This window comes from Callospermophilus lateralis, chromosome 1 (genome assembly GCF_048772815.1).
Source record: "Callospermophilus lateralis isolate mCalLat2 chromosome 1, mCalLat2.hap1, whole genome shotgun sequence".
NCBI lineage: Eukaryota > Metazoa > Chordata > Mammalia > Rodentia > Sciuridae > Callospermophilus > Callospermophilus lateralis.
This window is the reverse complement of record NC_135305.1, coordinates 121,177,882-121,198,421: the sequence shown is the minus strand read 5'-3', so window position 1 is coordinate 121,198,421 and position 20,540 is coordinate 121,177,882. Positions and strand designations below refer to the sequence as shown.

The following is a 20,540-nucleotide window of genomic DNA, read 5'->3' as shown; positions in this document are numbered from 1 at the left end:
AGTCTCTTCAATGATATAAAGTATCAGCAAAGAAATAGAAGATTAAAAAGAAGAATCAGATAGAAATTGTACAACTGAAAAACATAACAACCAATTTTTAAAAAACTCAATAATGTGTTCAACATCAGAAGGAATGGACAGAAGAAAACTTCCGTTACCTTGAAGATAGAATCTACCCGGTCTGAACAACAGAAATGAAATGGATTGGGATGAAAAAAGTGAACAGAGCCCTGTGACCCATGGGATTACAACAAAAGATCTAACATTTGTGTCAACGGTATCCCAGGAGAAAAAGAAGAAAGAATGTGGGGCAGGACAAGTATTTGAAGAGATAATGTCTGAAATCTCCCCAAATTTAGCAAAATATACAAATCTATAAGAAGCTGAACAAACAAACTTTTTAGGTTAACAATAACAAGATAAACTCGGCATTCATGCCAATATCTATCATAATCAAACTTCTAGAAATTAAAGACAAAGAAAAAAGCTCTTGAAAGCAGAGGGTCAGGAGCAATGCATTTCCTAGGGAGAAAGCATTTTTTTTAAATATTTTTTTAGTTGTAGTTGGACACAATGCCTTTATTTTATTTATTTATTTTTATGTGGTGCTGAGGATCAAATCCAGTGCCTTGCTGAGCCAGGGAGAAAGCATTTTGAATGACAAAAGATTTCAGCAGGAAACCAGAGAGACCCAAAGGGAGAGAGCAATATTTTTTCAAGTGTTGAAAGAACCAAAATTCTAAATCCAGTGAAAACATCCATGGGAATGAAGGGAAAATGAAGATATTGCCAGATGAAGGAAAACTGAGAATTTGCCACTGGCAGATCTACCCTAAAAGAAAGGCTGAAGGAAGAAGAAAATGTGTGCCAAAAGAAGGAATCTGGGAACAATAGGAAAGAAGAAGGAATATGAGAAGCAAAAATATGGGCTGTGTCTGACAGTTGAAGCAAAAATTAAATCTCTGTTTACGGGGGCTCAGAATGCGTGTGTGTAGATTTCTGCTAGAAATTCAACCATTCCCATATTAACCAAGCCACTGGGTAAACAAATGTTTGATGAGGGGAAATTTCTGTTATAGAATCATTCCCGCAAATAACTGGAAAAGGAATGATTGAATATCATCATTTTACAACCCATAATGAACTAATGGGCCTAGGAAATCATCATAATCACTGTTGATGTGAGCATTGGTAGGGGGCTTGGACAAAATGTGCTTCCCATCAAAATATCAGGTGCTCAATAGTAGAGCACTTACTTGGCATGCTCTGTCTAGATCCTGCGTTCAACACCCAATACCACACACACAAAAAAATTTTAAATAAAGAAAAAGGAAAAAAGCTGATGTCCACAGGGCCGAGTCATAATAGGAAACTATAAAAAATTATAAATCAATGGGTAAATTTTAATAACTGATTGAATATTTTATAACATTAGGGAATTATTGTTAACTTTTTAGGCATGTTAATACCATTTTTATTATATATATATTTTGAAAACTTCATCTCTAAAGATATACATACTAAGTATTTAATCAATTAAAGCTGTATCTGAAAAAATTTTAAAAGAAAGAAAGTCTGGAATTTGCTTCAAATTAAGTGGGGACAAGGAGCCCATCCACTGAACCTAAAGAGAAATCTACTGACACAGGGTAATGGAGACAAGGACTATTCACTATGGACCTCTCCATTTTGTATATTTTAAAATTTTCATAACAAAAAATAAAATTCCTAATTATTATACTTTAAATCTTTCCCATGTGTAGTTCTGAACAACTTCAGTGATAAAAAGGAGCCTATGAGTCCCAGGAGCCAGGCCCAGGAATGGGGCTATGTGCCAAGTGTCTAATAAGGAAAAATATGGAGATGGCAGGATCCCTAGGGCACAGGGCTAGATCTATTCTGAGCAAAGTTGTAGGCCTGTAAATCCAGATTCTCCTACACATAACAAGTCAGGATACTTGCCCCCATTTTTTTTTTTTTAATCATCACACAATCTCTATAGCTGCAGTCACAACCTATAGGATTCTTCATTCCACAAGTGACCTTTGTTTAAAAATCCAGCAGAGAGCCGGGTGCCTTGGTACATGCCTGTAATCCTAGCAGCTCAGGAGGCTGAGGCGGGAGGATGGTGAGTTCAAAGCCAGCCTCAGCAAAAGTGAAGCACTAAGCAACTCAATGAGACTCTGTCTCTAAATAAAATACAAAATAGGGCTGGGGATGTGTTCAGTGGTCAAGTGTCCCTGAGTTCAATCCTCCATACCACCCCCCTAAAAATCCCTAGCAGAGAGAAAAACAGAACAAAGAAAATCCAAAACAAGAAAATCAGTTACTAACCAAGAAAAAACCTGATATGTCAAGAATTAGTAGTGTAGGAAATAATACCAAATTCTTTTTAGAGTTTTTTTTAATATTTATTTTTTAATTTTCGGCAGACACAACATCTTTGTTTGTATGTGGTGCTGAGGATCGAACCCGAGCCGCACGCATGCCAGGCGAGCGCGCTACCGCTTAAGGCACATCCCCAGCCCCAATAATACCAAATTTAACATAAGATTAATTACAAATTTAAACCCTTAAATTAAAATATGAGCTTAAAGATCTGACAGAGGGTCATATTATTTATTCAGGAATTTACTTCCTCACTTCGTGGCTTCCAATATTATAGTACTGGCATTAATTTAGATGAAATAATCTGATGTCAAAATGACTCCCACCAAACTTCAATTGACACATAAAGGACAGTTAAACTGTTAAAATATGACAGTAGCCTGGCAAAATCAAAGCCCCCTCACTAAGGATAGTTGCAGACTCCCAAAATGGAGTCTGCATTTGAACCCCTCATCCTTGCTTGTCATATTCATTCTTTAATTCAGTCAACATGACATTTAGTGATGGCCTGCTGAAGGCCAAGCCAGGCACTGTGTTTATTTATTTTTTCAGTCTATAGTTGGCTGAATATGTGATTAAAGAATCTGTGGATACAGAGGACTGACTATACTTCAAACATCATTTTTTTTTTTTTTGTAGTACTGGGAATTGAACCCAGGGCCTCAAACATGCTAGGTAAGTGCTCTACTATTGAGTTATATCCTCAGACCTTTTAAACTTTATTTTGAGTCAGGGTCTGGCTAAGTCAGGCACTGGGTTTAGAATAATGAATGAGATAGACAGGTCCAGGCCTCCATGGGGCAGCCACTGTCCTGGGCCCCCCATAACATCTAATAACATTGTATCACCCTTCCACCATTTGGAATGAGTGGGGGGAAGTCTTGTCACCAGATAGGGTACCAATGTTCTGTCAGGCTATTCCCCAAAGAGGTCTCAACTATGTCTTCCTCACTCTCTGGCAAATCTGGCAAATCTAGCCCTGTTTTCCTGAACTGTGACTAATAAGCAGGACTGAGGGGGTTAGACAGGAGGCTCTAGCTAATTAAGCATCCATACCACAAAAATCTTTACAGCAGAAACAATGCTTTCACCTATGAAACAGTTTACCAAGTACTTCTTCCTGGTTTTCTTCAAACAGGCAAACAGGGCTGCTTATAGATAAAAGAGAGAGAGAGAGAGAGAGAGAGAGAGAGAGAGAGAGAGAGAGAGAGATAGATAGATATATTGATTTGCAGCCTTCCCCCATCCTTAAGCAGGGTTCACCTTGTAACCTAGAAGATAATGTGGAAATTGAGTGTGACTTTGGGGGCAGGCAGGTTACAGTTTCACCTTGCTCTTTCTTGCATCCTTATCCCTTTAGAAAGCTAGTTGTCATGTTGTAAGGATGCTCAAGCAGCCCTTTGGAGAAATCTGCAGTGAGGAACTACAACCTTCTGCCAATACCACTTTGCCAGGCATGTGAGTGACCCTCCTTAGAAGTGGAGCCTGAACCTCTGTCAAGTCTTTGGATAACTGCAGCCCTCATGACAAATTCACACCAATTTGCTACCCATTTGTGAATTCCTGACCCAAAGAAACTGTGATATCATGTTTATCATTCTTTTCAGCCTCTAAATTTGAAGGTGATTTGTTATGTAGCAATAGATAACCCACAGAGGCAGCCTCTCTGAAGAGGAAGAGTCTAACCATGTAGAGGGGATAAGGCCATGGGATGTGAGACACAGCAACATCCCAGCGAAATCTACTTCAGTTCAAAAGAGGAAAGATTTTCTAAGAAACAACCAACTGGTTTATCTTGGATAGGTTTGCTTTCTGTTACCTTAGAAATGTTTTCACAGGCAATTGTTCATGTCACTGAGGCTCTATAGGAATGAATTAACAAACAAGCAGGAGAATCACAAGTTCAAAGCCAGCTCAGCAACTTAGCAAGGTCCTAAACATCTTAGCCAGATTCTCAAAATAGAAATAAATAAATGGGACCGGGGTTGTAGCTCAGTGGTAGAGCACTTGCTTAGCATGTGTGAGGCACTGGCTTCAATCCTCAGCACCACATAAAAATAAATAAATAAATAAATAAATAAATAAATAAAATTATTGTGTCCATTTACAACCAAAAATATTTAAAATAAGTAAATAAATTAATTAAAAGTACTGGAGATGTGATTCAGTGGTTAAACACCTCTGGATTCAATCTTCAGTACCAAAAAAAAAAAAAAAAGGAAGAAAATCCTGCCACATGCTGCAATGTGGATGAACCTTGAAGATATTTTGCTAAATGAAATAAATCAGTTTAAAAAAGGCAAACACTGAGGTCTGGGGTTGTGGCTCAGGGGAAGAGTGCTCGCCTAGTACGTGCAAGACACTGGGTTTGATCCTTAGCACCACATAAAAATAAATAAAATAAAGTTATTGTGTCCAACTACAACTAAAAAATATTTTTAAAAAAGACAAATACTATATGATTCCATTCTTATGAGTTATATAAAGTAATCAAAGTCATAGAAACAGAAAATAGAATGATAATTACCAATCGCTGGGGAGAGAGGGAAAAAGAAAAGAAGTGTTCAATAGTATCGAGTTTAAAATTCACAAAATGAAAAATTCTTGAAATCTGTTTTACAACAACATGAATATACTTAACACCAAAGAACTGGACATTTAAAAATAGTTAAGGTAAAGCTGGGCACAGTAGCACACACCTAAGTCTCAGCTACTCAGGAGGCTGAAGAAGAAGGAGCACTTGAACCCAGGAGTTCAAGGCCAGTTTGGGCAACATACCAAGACCCTTTAATCTTAAAAAAAATAAAAATAAAAATTGTTAAGATAGCTTTATGTTACATGTTTTTAATCATTTTAAAAAATCACATGGTGGGCTGGGGTTGTAGCTCAGTAGTAAAGCTCTTGCCTAGCACATGTGAGAGACTGGGTTCTAGCCTCAGCACCACATAAAAATAAATAAATAAATAAATAAAGAAAGAAAGAAAGAAAGAAAGAAAGAAAGAAAGAAAGAAAGAAAGAAAGAAAGAAAGGTATAGTATACATCTACAAAATATTTTTTAAAAAATATTTTAAAAAATCAGACACTTCTCAGAAGATGATATACAATCAATCAACAAATATATGAAATGTTCAACATCTCTAGAATTAGAGAAATGCAAATCAAAACTACTCCAAGATTTCATCTCACTCCAGTCAGAATGGCAGAGCAGCTATTAAGACTATAAGCAATAATAAGAAGGATAGCAAGGATGTGCAGGAAAAGGCACACTCATACATTGCTGGTGGAACTGCAAATTAGTGCAACCAGTCTGGAAAGCAGTATGGAGCTTCCTTGGAAAACTTGGAATGGAACCACCATTTGACCCAGTTATCCCACTCCTTGGTTTATACTCAAAGGACTTAAAATCAGCATACTACAGTGATGTTGTAGTATTTATAGCAGCATAATAACAATATTAAACTGTGGAACAAAACTAGATGTCCTTCAATAGATGAATGAATAAATAAAACGTGGTATATGTACACAATGGAACATTACTCAGCATTAAAAGAGAATAAAATCATGGCATTTGCAGCATGGGCAGCACTCAGTAACTAGCATTTGCAGGTAAATGGATGGAGCTGGAGAATATCATGCTAAGTGAAGTAAGCCAATACCAAAGAACCAAAGGCCAAAAGTGTGGAGACTGATCCATAATGGGAAGGGGAGCATGGGAGTAATAGAGGAAATCTGGATAAGGCAAAAGGAGGGAGGGGAAGGAGGGGGGATGGGGGTAAGAAATATGGTGAAATGAAATGGACATCATTATCCCCAAGGACATGTATGAAGACACGAATGGTGGGACTCTACTTTGTGTACAACCACAAAAATGAAAAATTGTGCTCTATATGTGTAATATGAATTGAAATACATTCTGCTATCATATATAACCAATTAGAATAAATAAATAAATAAATAGAAAAAATCACATGGAGAACAATGACAAAAAAGTGGGAGAGATTTGATTTTTCATTATCTTTACATTCCAGAGGATATTGTAACCCTGCAATAGCTAGACAATGATTTTTAAGGATGTAATTCTATATATGGCTACATAGTAACATTTTTTGTATGATAGTTGATAATGGAAAATTTGGGACGGAGAGAAATGCCAGGATCCAGGAAAAGCCTTGGTAGACATTTCTATATGTTTCTTTCATTTTCTACCCAGCAGCTAGAAAAATGGACCCCTAGAAGAGACAAAATGTAAATTAGATGAGCCTCTAATTCAAATATATTGATTATCAAAGTTTTGGTGGGAAAGAAAGTTAGGACAGTACAACAACAAAGAGCAATAGCTTTGGACTTAACAGACCTGGGCTTGAATTTGGCAAATCAAATTATTTGTGAAATCTCAGACAAGTTTCTTAATCTCTCTAGATCCTTATCTCCATTCCAGCCCTGGACACCATCTGCCTACAGCCCTATGAGGAGCTTGAGCTAGAACAGTCCAGTCAAATATTTTCTGAATTTCCAAATGACAGAAACTGGGTAAGACAATAAAATCATTATCATGTTTTAAGCCAACAGATAACTGAAAAACCTAGTGCATATGGGCAACCAACCTTGCCAACCATTTCAGAGTTCACAAAGGAGCAACTAGCCTCCTGTGAGGCCTCCAGAGCCAACATTTCTGCTACACAGTCACACAGAACCCTGCCGAGAGGGTGCAAGGCAGGGTTGATTTCTTCTGAGCAAAAGAACAAAATCAGAAACCAAGAGAGAGGTCCCTCCAATGCTCCCTGGCTGCCTTCACATGGGAGACTGCTCAGGCAAAGATCTCCAAGTGGGACAGGACAATTGCTAAACCAGGGGAGTTATGGGAGGGATATGCTTGTTGATGGGAGAAGGACTGCTTCCAATGCTAACAGGGGAGGCTCCAGTGGTGTGGTGGAATTTCATTAGATCTAGAGTCAGATCTCAGCTTAGCCACACACTAGCACAGCCACTACACTAAAACAGGGGCTGGCTTTCTCATCTGTACCCAGGGGATACTATATGTCTTTATTCTGGAATGTCATCAGATGGGATGACACATATATATGCACCTTAGATACCATTAAGTGCCATTAATTTGGCCATTGTTAAAATCAAGAATAGAACAGGGAAAAAACAGAGGGTACTGTTATATTCCAAAATTTTCTGTCATGTATTGAATTTTTCTTTGAAGAACCAAAGATCTTAAATCCAGATAGGATGGCTTTGCCTGACCTATGAAGACATGGAGTAAGATAGGACACTTAGGTTTGTACCTCTGTCTCCCCTCTTCTCAAAGATTTTTGCAAATCAAGGTAGACTGATATCAAGGAAAATTTCTGTTTTCCTATGCTTCACCTTGGCCAGTCTGCCAGTTGCAGTACAGTGCTACACAGTAATGATAATATGAGCAAAGCAGTACTCTCACTACTACTCAGGTTAACTGTCAATCACTTACCAAGTTGGTGTCATCCAGGACAACCTACTTAACCTTCTAAACCATCCCTCTATCTCAAATGTGAAAATAAAATAAGAAAGATTTATTTATTCTTAGGCTATGGTAAGCATTCAAAAGGATTTATGACCCTGGGTATCTTCTGTCTATCATTCCAGAGAGAAGTTCCAATGGCTGCCCTGCCCTCTGCTGCCCAGGAATGGGGACAGATGCCAGGGACACTGTTTGGGGGATACTCACAACCTCATACATGGAGAGTTGGGGCCTGTCTGCATGGTTACATACACAGCTAAAAATTGGGCAGCACTCAGTAACTAGCAGTTTGAAGCTGAGGTCTCACAGGAAACCTTAAATTAACCAGTATGTTCTGGAATTTAATTTAACTGACTTTTTAATTTTAATTGAGTTAATTTAATCGATTTTATACACTTGAAAATCTTCCTGAAAAAAAAAAGTAAGTCTGAGTTTCTGCCAAAGTTCAGGAACTCACCTCTGTGACATATGACACATGGAGGATATTCAAGGGACATGTTTCTAGATGAATAAATATGAGAATGGAGAGCTGGGGTTATGTCAATAGTGACTCCAAGATACTTGCTGTATGTTGAACGAAGTGATAGAAAGAGTTACATGTAGTTGAGCCTTAGACAAAACAATCATACATTATGTACCCTAGTTTCCCCCATCTATAAAATGGGGGTGGTCAGTTCCTACCCAGTCATGAAGTGAGTGAGATGGAGAAAAACAAGCACCTCCCAAACCACAAAGATTCATGAACATATCAAACATAATTTCCTGCAGTGTTCTATTCCTGACCAATGTGTTTGCTTTTCATTTCATACAATGTGCAGAAGGCTAAAAAGATTGCTAAAGCTCATGAAACTAGCCATCTACGTCTGCGGGAAGCCATTGGAAGCATGGAAGCAGTTGGATAGGAAAGTCTGGTATCTGGGAACTCCCAGTGGCAACCCTGCTGGCTTGAGATTGCCCAGTACATGTGACATCCTATTCAGCTCTGCCACAGGATCCCCACAACACTGGAGATGAGTGTGACCTATTAAGAATCAAACAGGCTACCTGCCCTGTCCTGTTCTTGCGAAGATGTTTCTATTGAGTCCTTTTGATCTGTTCCCATATAAATAAACCATGTGAGGGCTCTTTCTTTGTCAGAAGCTGCACCCCTCTGGTCAGCTTGCCCATCGCTGCCCCCACTCTGAAAACATATTTCTGGTGTCTTGTGTTTATTTTGTAGTACTATTTTCTTAGCTTGCATTTCACAGCCAGCACATCCCCCCTATAGGAACCCTTTCCCTCGCCTATGCAAGATGTGGGTGAGACATATCCTTACTTTTTTCAGGAGTCCACAAATCAACAAATGTACATCTGTCCTCTTTCAAGGGCAAATAGAGGAGGTAGGAAGACAGGAATACATTTCAGTTCAGCAAGCACTTCCTGGGTTCTTCCTCTCCCTGCCTATGTACTCTAGGAGCAATGATATCATCCTACCAGGTGGGAGGAAATGTCATTTTTCACTATTGGAAGAGAGGACCAATCATTTTTTAAAACTTAAAGTTAAGTAATGGAAAAGAATCAAGAATCATTCTGCTTTTTCTGTGTGAACTGAATTATGAGTAACCAAATAATAAAAATAAAGATGAAGTGACAAAATTAGGCTAATCTAGCCAGGTGTAATAACATACCTGTAATTCCAGTGACACTGGAGACTTACGCAGGAGGATTGCAAGTTTGAGATCAGCCTGGGCAACTTAGTGAGAACTTGTCTCAAAATAAAAAATTAAAAAAGGGCTGGGGAGGCAGCTGCCTGGTAGAGTTCCCCTGGATCCCTATATTCAATCCCCAGTATTGTAAAAATAAGAAATAAAAAATAAAGAAAAGTATTAGACTAATCTAAGATAGATTATCACCCGCTGCTAACATCACAAAAAGAGAAGTTCCAGACATCATGAATTTTTAAAAAATATTTTTTAGTTGTAGAGGGACACAGTATCTTTATTTTATTTATTTATTTTTATGTGGTACTGAGGATCGAACCCAGGGCCTCGCACATGCTAGGCGAGTACTCTACCGCTGAGCCACAACCCCAGCCCCAGACATTATAAATTTTTGATGGAAGAACACCCACTGCCTGATCAAGTCTCCAGATCGATCTATCAAATTAAGGAACTACATGGGACAGAGGAACATGTTAACTGACCAAAAGAGTACAATCAGCAAAAATCAGATGATGGGAAATTCTATGAGTGGACTTTATTTGAATACTAATACAAAGAAATGTTTTTTTTAAAACCCAATTAGGACATTTGAGACTTGAACTGTGAACTGATTATATATTTTGATAATAGAGAATTATTGTTAATTTATTTTAGTGGAAAAATGGTATTATGAATATATTTTATAAAATCCTTACCCTTTAGAAATTCATAACGAAACATTTATAAGTGAAATATATTTGAAATTCACTTCAAAATGATATGAGGGGGATTGAGATGAAATAATATTGACCTAGAAGTGAAAAACTATCGAAACTGGGTAACAGGTGCATGGGGTTTCAAAATACTATTATCTACACATGTGTATGTTTAAAATTTGTCATAACAAGTAATTTTAAACATAAATGAATAGAATCAGCTCTTAATGCCCTTATGTATCCTTGACTTCTGCTAAGTCTAAAAAAAAAGGCTAAAAAGTCAGATTATGTGTAACTCCAAGAGAATGGTCACTCCATTCTGGCAATTCAGGGACTCCCTATAGGCTACTGCAAGCTGCAATGTTGAGACTTTATAGTGTGAAAAAGATCAACATAACAACATGTTTTATTTTTTCTTTCTTCTTCCTTTCTTTCTGGATTGAACTAAGGCTCTCATGTGTCTAAGTACACAACTGTATCCCTGAGCTGAATCCCCCTCCCACAAAGTGTGTTTTCTATAAAAATACTTCTTTGAAATTTGAAAATCTGCTAAGGTAAGGCACTATGTCCAACATCCCAAAGGACACTATACTGAGAAAACAAAGCCCCTGCTCTGGTGAGGAGGAAAGAAATATTGATCTAATGGAGTGAGAAGAAACAAATACCTAGTTATCAGAAGTGTGTGACCAAATGACACAATACACAAAAGGGTACCCAGAGGAAGAAAGGTTCCTCCAGATGACTGCTAGGGAAGCCAGATGGGTCTGTGCTGCGATGACCCTGGAATTAAGACTTCCTGGCTAGGATCTCAGCAGCAACGAGGAGGCATCCTCCTGGCTGAGGGATGGCCAGTGGGAAATCTTAAGGGTAAAATAAAAGACAGATGGCTTGTGGAGGGGGAATAAGGCAAGTCAGGCAGGGGAAGAATCAAGGCCAGGTGAAGGGGAGAGACAGGACAAAAAGAGGTGGGCACCTGGCTTGGAAAGGAAGTGAGTGCTATGCTTGGGGTTAGGGCATCTAGTAAACCAGAGAAGCCACCCATTGTATTATAGCAGGACAACACAATCTGGCAACTTCCTGTGCAAGCTCAGCAATGCCATCTGCCCTCTTCTTGGTTTCAGGCAGTGGCCCAGCAATACAGATAAAAGGGTATGAGTCAGGATTGTTAAACTGGTGTTAAAGGTACTGAGCTGTGGCTGAGCATGTGGTGAGGTGCCAGAAGGAGGGGAGCATCACTGAGTGATCAGAACTCAGAGAACTCTTAAAAGTGGAAACAGACGCGAGAAAGCATCACACATAAAAGAAAAAAACATACAGCACCAGTGTGACTCCAAAACTCATTTATGGTTTATTCTGTTGGTATGATTATGAAAGGAGCCTCTCAAAGTCACATCTCTACGTGGTGACATCTGGTATGTGATTCAGCACACATCAAGCTGCCAATTTCAATTTCTTTCAGGGGTGTTTCTTACCACCTCCTCCTTCCCACATGTCAGTATCTGGGATAATTGTCCAGGAAACAGGACCAGTGTATATTCACTGTTGTAAACATTCCAGCCTGCTCATAAGGCTCAAACCTGGATCAACAGACACCCACCTAAGGAAGGTACAAAGTTCAGTAACAGCTGAAGAATTAAAATTGGACATTCTACCAAAGGCACAAAAATACTAGAGAATAGAGAGGTTCATGTGGTAAGTGGACTCCAGTCATATGCAAAAACTGAGCCTCCAAAGTGCCTTGGCCCTTAGATCAGAAATGAGTCTCCAAAGCCAACCACATGTCCAGAGGCTTCACACAGAGGACACGCTGCTTACAGAGCTGCAGACTAGCTGTATGTAGACACCCTGTAAGAGTGGGATGTGGCTTGGGCTGATGGGAAACAAGAAGTCACTCGGTAGATTGCCACTCAAAGTCAACTGTAAGTACTCACTGTTAGCCCTTATCCTGACTGACATCCTTGAACTCTGCAAGAAGGAGGGAGATCAGATCTGTTCAGAAAAGAGTTCACATAGCAAGCCTGAGACTGCTCATCTTTTGAAGGGCCTGCTTCCAAGACTAGCCCTTGGCAGGCTTCTGAACTTTGAATTTCAGGAGGGTCCCTGATGATCACTAACCAATAAGGGAGGCTCATTGTGCCTAAGCCAGTTACACAAACAATGCCGTTTGTGTTGAATACCTGCTTTCCTTCTAGGAATCTGAAATTTGGCTACATGCCAGGCAGAGGGTGTCCATGTGATCAGCCCCCAGCAAATATCTTTGGTTCTGGGTCCCTAACAAGTCTGCCTGGTTGGCAGTGTTTCACCTGTGTTCTCACACTTGTTGCTGAAGGAGTAAGTCTGTCTGTGTACTCCAGTGGAAGAATATCCCTGAAAGCTTACACTGTGGGTATGGGTTTTCCCTGGACTTTGTCCCATGCCTTTTCCTTTTCTTCATTGATTTATGTTTTGTTTGTATCCTTTATTATAATAAAGCATAGCTATGGGTACAACTACATACTGAGTTTTATGAGTTATCCTAGTCATTCTTCAAACCTGGGGTAACCCCAGTTCACCTCAGTAAGAACGTGAGATGGGTGGAAATCTATGCATGAGCTGAGTAAGAAGACTTATGTTTGAGCCTGGTTCTGTCTGTGAACTTCTACTTCTTCCTCTATATAAGATAATGACAAGGCTGCTACTACTTCACTGAAACTGGAAATCACTCCCAATACTTAGAGTATCCAGAGATAGTACTATTATGCAATAATTAAGATTTTATGGTGGAGGCTTCATCTTTAATCTGTGGCCTGCTTCTCACAGAGTCATGCACATGTAACACATTCCAGGCAAACAATCAGATGCATAAAACTAATTTAAAGAGCTATAAGATCATAAAACATTAAAAGCTTAATCTCTGTTCCCCATTCCTGAAATCACTGCCAACTTAAAAAGTGACAAATTATTGAAGATATATACAGACCACACATCCAAACACTTGTAACTCTGTGAAAATATAAATGGAATAAGCTATTGATCATCAAGTAGCCTATTTGCAACTCACTCAAACCGATCAACATATCTGTATTTCCTGTCACTTTTTTGGCATTACTGGCTTAATCCTGCAATATCCAATTTATCTTCTCAATCTTATTGCAGTAAACAATTATGAAATTAAAGACAAATTAAGAAAAAAACTATTTTGGCATTAATACATTTGTCTTTCTAAAATTCCACAAACTCACAGGCAATTCCCATCCATTCACTCACCCATTCACAGACTAAGCAAGCTATAGAGAATGTTTCAGTGGCAAAGCACCATGCTAGGCTGTATGTGGAATTAAAAGAAGATACTGAATTTGATCATAGTATCCTTTTGACACAAAATTGTCTCTATAGGTGTCCACAGACACATCCTGTAAACTGTAAGAGAAGAAAGACCTGATCCTTGAAGCAATCAGGGACCACTATAGATATTTCAAACAGGAGGAATTTAATGCAGGAATCTTCTTACACAGGAGATGTTAAAAAGAGAATTATAGAGAAAATGAGACAACCTCAGGACCTTTGGGTTGGGGAGCTAGTACCACAGCAGGGATGCATTTGCTGTCTAGGTTAAGTAAATGGGAGCTGGGACACCAACTGAGCAGAAGGCAAAGCAGTACCATGATGTGGCAACAAGGATGCAAAGGAGGAATTAGGGGAGAGAGAGAGGCAGGCTTGGAAAATCTATCTGATGTGAGATGAGAGAGAGAGAAGAAGCAGTAATCATGACTCAGAGGTTTTCAGCTATTCATAGAAAGAGAAAGTTAGGAGGAGGAGCAATTTTGTGGGGAAAATTACAATTCATGTCACCAGAACTTGCTAAGAATGTTGGTATGCATGATGTTCCTTCACAATATGCTGCTAGTTCATTTATCACCTATTTGCAACAACTCTGTGCTAAATGGTAAGCAAATATACTTCAAACCAATATTTATACATTATCAACCAGTGTGTTCCATTTCAGCTTCCTAATAGACTCCTAATATGAAACACTGATATTTTAAATTAAAGCTGAATCCAATATAAGACCACCTCCTGTGGGAAACTCATTGCCTTAACCTGTAGACTGGCATGCTCAACTTCACATTTTGAGGGATTTTTTTTTGCAATGGATGGTCTTTTCCATCTCCATCCTTCAAGTGTTATTGAAATCAACATCAAAAACATTACAATATTTCTTGGTGCCCAATCTCCACAAAAGTTGGCTTTTGAGAGTTGACCTCACTGGAGGAATGAATATATAATTCTATCTAGAGGTAAAGATGTCTTCGTGCACCATCTTCTGTTTCCTGGCTCCCATCCCAATTTTGTTGTTAATATTAATAAAAGTTGAGTTTGGAACACCTTCCCCACCCCAACTTTCTGAAACCCAGCTCACCAAATACATAGTGGCCTTCCTAAGCCAGAGGACTTCAAAATTTACTTTCTCTTGACCACAACCTTCTTTCTTAAAGATCTAAATTAATTTCTTTAATGTCTTCCTTGCTAATCAGCTTAGTCATTACTAAGCATAGGTCAGTATGAACAATAAATAAATGCCTGTGTCTAAAGTCATCTCCTGGGAAATAAAAAATTCATTTATGGGCTGGGGATATGGCTCAAGCGGTAGCGCGCTCGCCTGGCATGCGTGCGGCCTGGGTTCGATCCTCAATACCACATACAAACAAAGATGTTGTGTCTGCCGAAAATTAAAAAATAAATATTAAAAATTCTCTCTCTCTCTCTCTCTAAAAAAAAAAATTCATTTATAATGTCGCCAAATGAACAACTGTTATACAAGACAAAATTCTGCCCAACCTAATCAATTTTGTTGTTAATATTAAATAAAAGTTGAGTTTGTAACACGTTCCCCATACCAACTTTCTGAAGCTAAAATTCTGTTTATAAATTCTTCTCTAATTTTATGAGACAAGAACTATGAATGAAATGTTTAAAATGGGAAGAACTAACAACCAAAACAATTGAATGCAAAGCCATATTCTCCTTGTTAGTATCTAAATAGATATATAATTAAGAGTGCCAAGAAGGGAATAAAAAACCTAAACTTCTGTCTTATTTACATTCTTAGCACATTGCTGGAAAGAAGTAGAAATCTGCTAACAACTACCCATACCTCCCAGAAATGCTTTTTATATGTGACAATATTTACAAGGAACATTTTTTATTCCTGCTAATGTGAATGTTACTAAGCCCATCTGTTAGCACTATGTGCTGTCTCACTTAGAGTGAACTTAAGCAATCAAATGAAATTCTCAAACAAAATCCAAAGCAAAAGTCCCCAAGGAAGCCACACCTAAACGAGAAATTCTTATTTGAACCCCCACTGTTTTTCTATTAAGGTAAAAATAATGGGTATTTAAATGCAGGTCAAGACTGAAATGAGATACCACAGGGAAGCCATTAGATTGGCAAAAATAAATACTGAAAATATCAAGTGTTACACAGGATATAGATCCACAGAATCTCTTATTCATTACTGGTGGGAGTAAAAAAAATTGGTATAATACTTTTGGAAATAACTTGACATCATGTAAGGTGAACATTCATGTTCTCTCCAACTCAATGAGCTGTGCACATAAATAAACAAGAAACTTGTTCCTACTCTCTCCTCCCGCCACAAACCAGTATTTGCCTCTACAACCCAAAAGAAACTCTTGCATGTGTACATGAATTTCTATAATTACTCCATAACAGAAGATGCTGGGCTGGAGTTGTAGCTCAATGCCAGAGAGCTTGCCTAACATGTGCAAAGCCCTGGGTTCGATTCCCAGCACCACAAAAAAGTTAAAATAAACGAGTCTCGTGAAAATCATACACAAGCAAGAGTGTACGCGCACATTTTTATGAAGTAGAAAATGGTTCAAATTAAAAATGTAGGCTTTTCAAAACTGCATGTAGATGGACTAAAACTAAATAAAAAGGAAAGAAAGAAGAAGATGACCAATATTTGGGATGATGGTTATCCTGGAGCAGGGAGACCAAAAGATGGGATGAAATGATTGGTGAGGGGAAGGGGAATAAGTGCCCACATTTTCTCCAAACACCAGGTTTCCCCTAGCTAAAAATTTTAAAATATATACATATATAGTAAATGGCTTCCCAAAAGAGAAGCTGGCAAGAGAAATGGCTCTTGTTCCCTCTCTAACAGCTGCAGCAGGGAATCCTGCCTATATCAGTCTGTAAGAAAAAGAGATAGTGAACAAAAACTTCTTTTACTCGATCTTTGGCTTACAAGCACTTGAATCTTGCCTTTATACCAGCCACACACACCTGAAGAACCACTGAGAGCTGAGCATGTGGGCAGGGTTGAGAGAACACATGTTTGGTAAAGACAGAGCACTCCATAAGGCACCCTGCTGCTGTCAGGATTATGAGTGACTGGCCTGGAGGACAACTGGTCCTTGATTTTGTCTGGCAGGATGGCCATGCTTGGATTCAGATCAGCAGTAGAACAGGAGAACAGCATCAAACATTTGAAGCACTTGGAGACATGTGGAAGAGGAGATCACAGCACTCTTGAGTTCAGAGAAGTGGCTATTCTAGCTCCTACAGAAGGGTCTTTTCAGCAGATGGAAATTAACTCATCTCCAGTGGCTTTCAGACACACATCAGCTAGCTCAGTACCTTTGGGTAAGTCACAAAAGCTTCATTGTTCAACCTCAGTTTCCCATTTCTGGTTGGCCTCACATGGAACTAAATGAGAGCATGGGACTGTTTAAATGTCAGGAATCAACCATCCCATCCAGATGAGTCAAGCAATAATTGTACTCACTTTGTAATCTAGAAATATCCAAAAATGAAACTATAGACCTGAGCTGTGCACATTCATAAACAAGAAACTGGTTCCTACTCTCCCCTCCCCCCAACAAACCAATATTTGTCTCTAAAACCTTATCAGCAAGCAGTAAGAATGTTTCTTAGACCCAGAGAATCTGCACACTTGAGATTTTCTTCAAATGCCAATTGTTTATATGTAGTTATTTTAAGAAAAGAAAGGGACCTCTTTGCTCTTCTAATGAAAACAAAGTTAAATTTAAAAAAAAAAAAAACTGGAGACCACATTTTACTTTCATTGGATCAAGGCATTCCTGTCTTTATGAACCCTGTATTCATAAACATCACCTTGACCTTTGCTTCAGTAATACCTGGTGAATAAAGATAACACAGAATTGCTGAACTCAAGGATGAGTGGGCATTAGGACACATCTGGGACAGGCACCTGCAGATTTCCATGCACAACTTCACATTTTCAGGGGCAATTTGATCAAAACTGATATTGAAAACACTATAATATCTCTTGGTATCCAGTCTCCACAAGAACTGACTTTTGACAGTTGAGTTCACTCAAAAGGGCTAGGTCCAACCCAGGGTCAGAATCTCCCTCCACCAGATCCTGGGCTGGTGACCCAATGATAAGATATGCCCTCCTCTCAAACCTCAGAACTTCTCATTTGTATAGCAGGACAACAATAGAGACTACTTCACAGAATGGTAGCAAGAATGAAATAAATGAATATAAATGTAAAGTGGAATGTGTGGTCCATAGCTAATATGCCCTATGTGTTTAGTCCCTTGCCTTCAAGAAAAAAAGTAATACTGTATTAAATCACTAAAGGTAGTCCCTTGCCTTCAAGAAAAAAAGTAATACTGTATTAAATCACTAAAGGTCCCTATCATTGGATGGCTTGGTGAAATGTTCACAGACCTGACAGAGAATGGAAATTGATATTAAAACACCATTTGGAAAAGGAGCTCTTTTTGCTAAGTCTCTTAATGCTAAAAATAATATATTCTGGGTCATATTTATGGTGTAGCTGAGTGGGCCAAGGGGCACCAATATACCACATGAGAATGCATTAGAAACACATCTCTGCTTTCTCTTCTGGCAGGAATTAAACACATGCAATGATGCTTCACATTGGATTGGAAACCAACACATAACTTCAGTGAAGCTAACAAATTCTCAGTAGCATCATGGACTCAAACCATCCTCTAAAAGCCACATTTCTAAAAGGCTAGGAAGGATGGCATAAATCCTATAATAGGTGACCTGAAGGAATACTATTGGCTGAATGAAGCAAATAAGGTAACCCAAGTTTCAGCAAACAGCAAAGCAGGAACCCTCTGTTTATAAAAATGAAATGGAGTTTCTCAAAGTATGGTCCTGACCAGCATCATAGGCCTCGTGGGAACTTATTAGAAATGTCAACTCTCAGCCCATGTTCCCTAGGCCCACTGCATGAGAAACTCAGTGGAGAAGCCTAGCACTTTGTTTCAATAAATAAGCCTGTCAGGGAATTCTGATGCACACTAAAATTTGAGAACCACTGGTCTAGAATGATCTGAGATCTCAAAGTTTAAACCAATCATCCCTAGGACACATATTTAAGGCACAGCCAGTAAGAAAGGGAAAGAAACCCTCCGGAATTCCCCCTTTTAAACCACTTTCAATGGAAAGACAGTTCTTACTGTTTCAACTTTGGACTGAAATTATCAATTCCACATGGTTTCTGGAATAAGAAAGGACAAAAGAGAATACTTCTTGGCTCTCCACAAAATACCAAACTGGATTTCTGAAGGCACACACTGTGAACCATACATCTGTGGGTTTGTTATTCAAAGCTCAAGGGCTGGCAACCAGCACACACCAGTAACAGTGGGAAACAAATTGGCCAAATGCCTGAGGAGGGAAAAGAAGCATTTCCCATGAGAGTGTCCCAAGCGCTAAGCAAGGTAACTGTCTTCCTCAATTCCTGTTATAATGATTTTAGCTCCTGAATCAGAAGAGGACAAGGACTTTGGGTGGATGATTCTAGCTAGCTATTCCAGGCCCCACAGCTACCAAGACCAGAGAAGGACTGAGGCCCTAGATCACTCCATGATTCCACCTTCCTACTTGGCCATAAACCTAGGTTTTCCAGACGTCATGTCCATAGGTCACATCACCTTTGCCAGAGGTTAGGGCCCCAGCCCTTGACAGTTAGCCAGAGTAGTATTAATTCTCCTGCTAGAGTACATGCTCCCAAGCCCTCCTAGGCTTGTGGCCATGGGCCCCAACCCTGGAGGTCCTCCCATCACCATCACTGCAGCATCACCATCCTCCAAACCTTGGAAGTCCCACCTTGACACTTTCATACCTGTAGTAGGACAGCAGGCCATTGCCGAGCACGAACCAGCGGCGCTGGTAGCCCTTTAGGTAGTTGGTCCACTTGAGGAGCCAGCCCTTGTAGCTGTCCAGAGGCAGTGGGACCACTGGGGCACTAGGGGCCGTGCCAGTCCCCGACACTGGAACTCCAAGAGGTGTCTTCGCCTGTCCTGGTCGCAGAAGAGGCAGAGGTCTTGGACACAACCCAGACTCTTTGAGCAAGGGCACGTTCCGAGATACTAAATCCTGCGCGGGGAGCTGCTCTGACATGCCCTTGAATAAGGGCCCAGCCCCTCCACCTGGACCGGGGTCTGCCCCCCGCGGCAACTCTAGCAGTTCGGATTTTGTCCCGACCGATAGACCTGACTCAGACTTCCTCTGCGAGCGAGGATCAGATCTCAGCATTGCTTCTGAAACTGGCTCCCACATCTGTCCTGACGTCCGGTCCCGTTCCGGTGCCGGCACTGGCTCTGGCTCTGGCTGGGGCTGGGGTTGGGGCTGGGGCTGGAGCTGAGGCTTGGTCTCCGGCCCGGAGCCGGACGTAGAAGCGCTCATGCCCGGCGCCGCCGTGTGGCAGGACAGGCAAGGGACAACCGTGAACAACGACGACAGCCCGCGGGAGCGGCCGCCGCAGCCGCCGCCTCGGCTCGAAGCGGCCGCTTTCCCCATAGAGCCCACCCGAGCGCGGCCCAGAGGGGCGTGGGGGCGGGGCGGGCGGGGGGCCGGGGGCGGAGCCGTGCCGTCACGCGCGCGGCGCGAGGCGGGAGCGCGCGCGGGTCCCTCCGCCGCCCCCAGCGCGCTGTGCCAGGTGCCTGTGGTCCTGCCCGCGAGCAACCGACCCGACTTGGACCTCTGTCCCTGACTTGGTCTGGCCCTTGAATGGCGCCCTGGAAACACCTGTGGGTTGAGAGCTGGGAGGGTGGACGACGCGGAAGGGACGGCGCGCTTCAAGCCACGATCCTTGCCTGCCGCCCAACCAGTGCCGGGCGCTGGGGGAACAATGATGAATGCCGAGCCTGTCGGCTCCCGGTGCAGCTCTCTACGCCCGGCGTCCCACCCTCGACTGGGGCGTGTTCATTCAGCTCCC

The 20,540-nt window shown here is 40.5% G+C and overlaps 1 protein-coding gene across 2 annotated transcripts in view; it reads right to left on the bottom strand.

The window, feature by feature from the left end:
* The window catches only part of Osbp2 (oxysterol binding protein 2), a 175,476-nt gene extending 155,354 nt beyond the window's left edge, over positions 1-20,122 (bottom strand). For both annotated transcript variants that reach the window (XM_076837820.2, XM_076837828.2), the window contains exon 1: positions 19,446-20,122. In XM_076837820.2, coding sequence (XP_076693935.2) covers positions 19,446-20,122 — 677 coding nt within the window. The remainder of the gene's footprint in view (positions 1-19,445) is intronic.
* Positions 20,123-20,540: the final 418 nt, after the last annotated feature.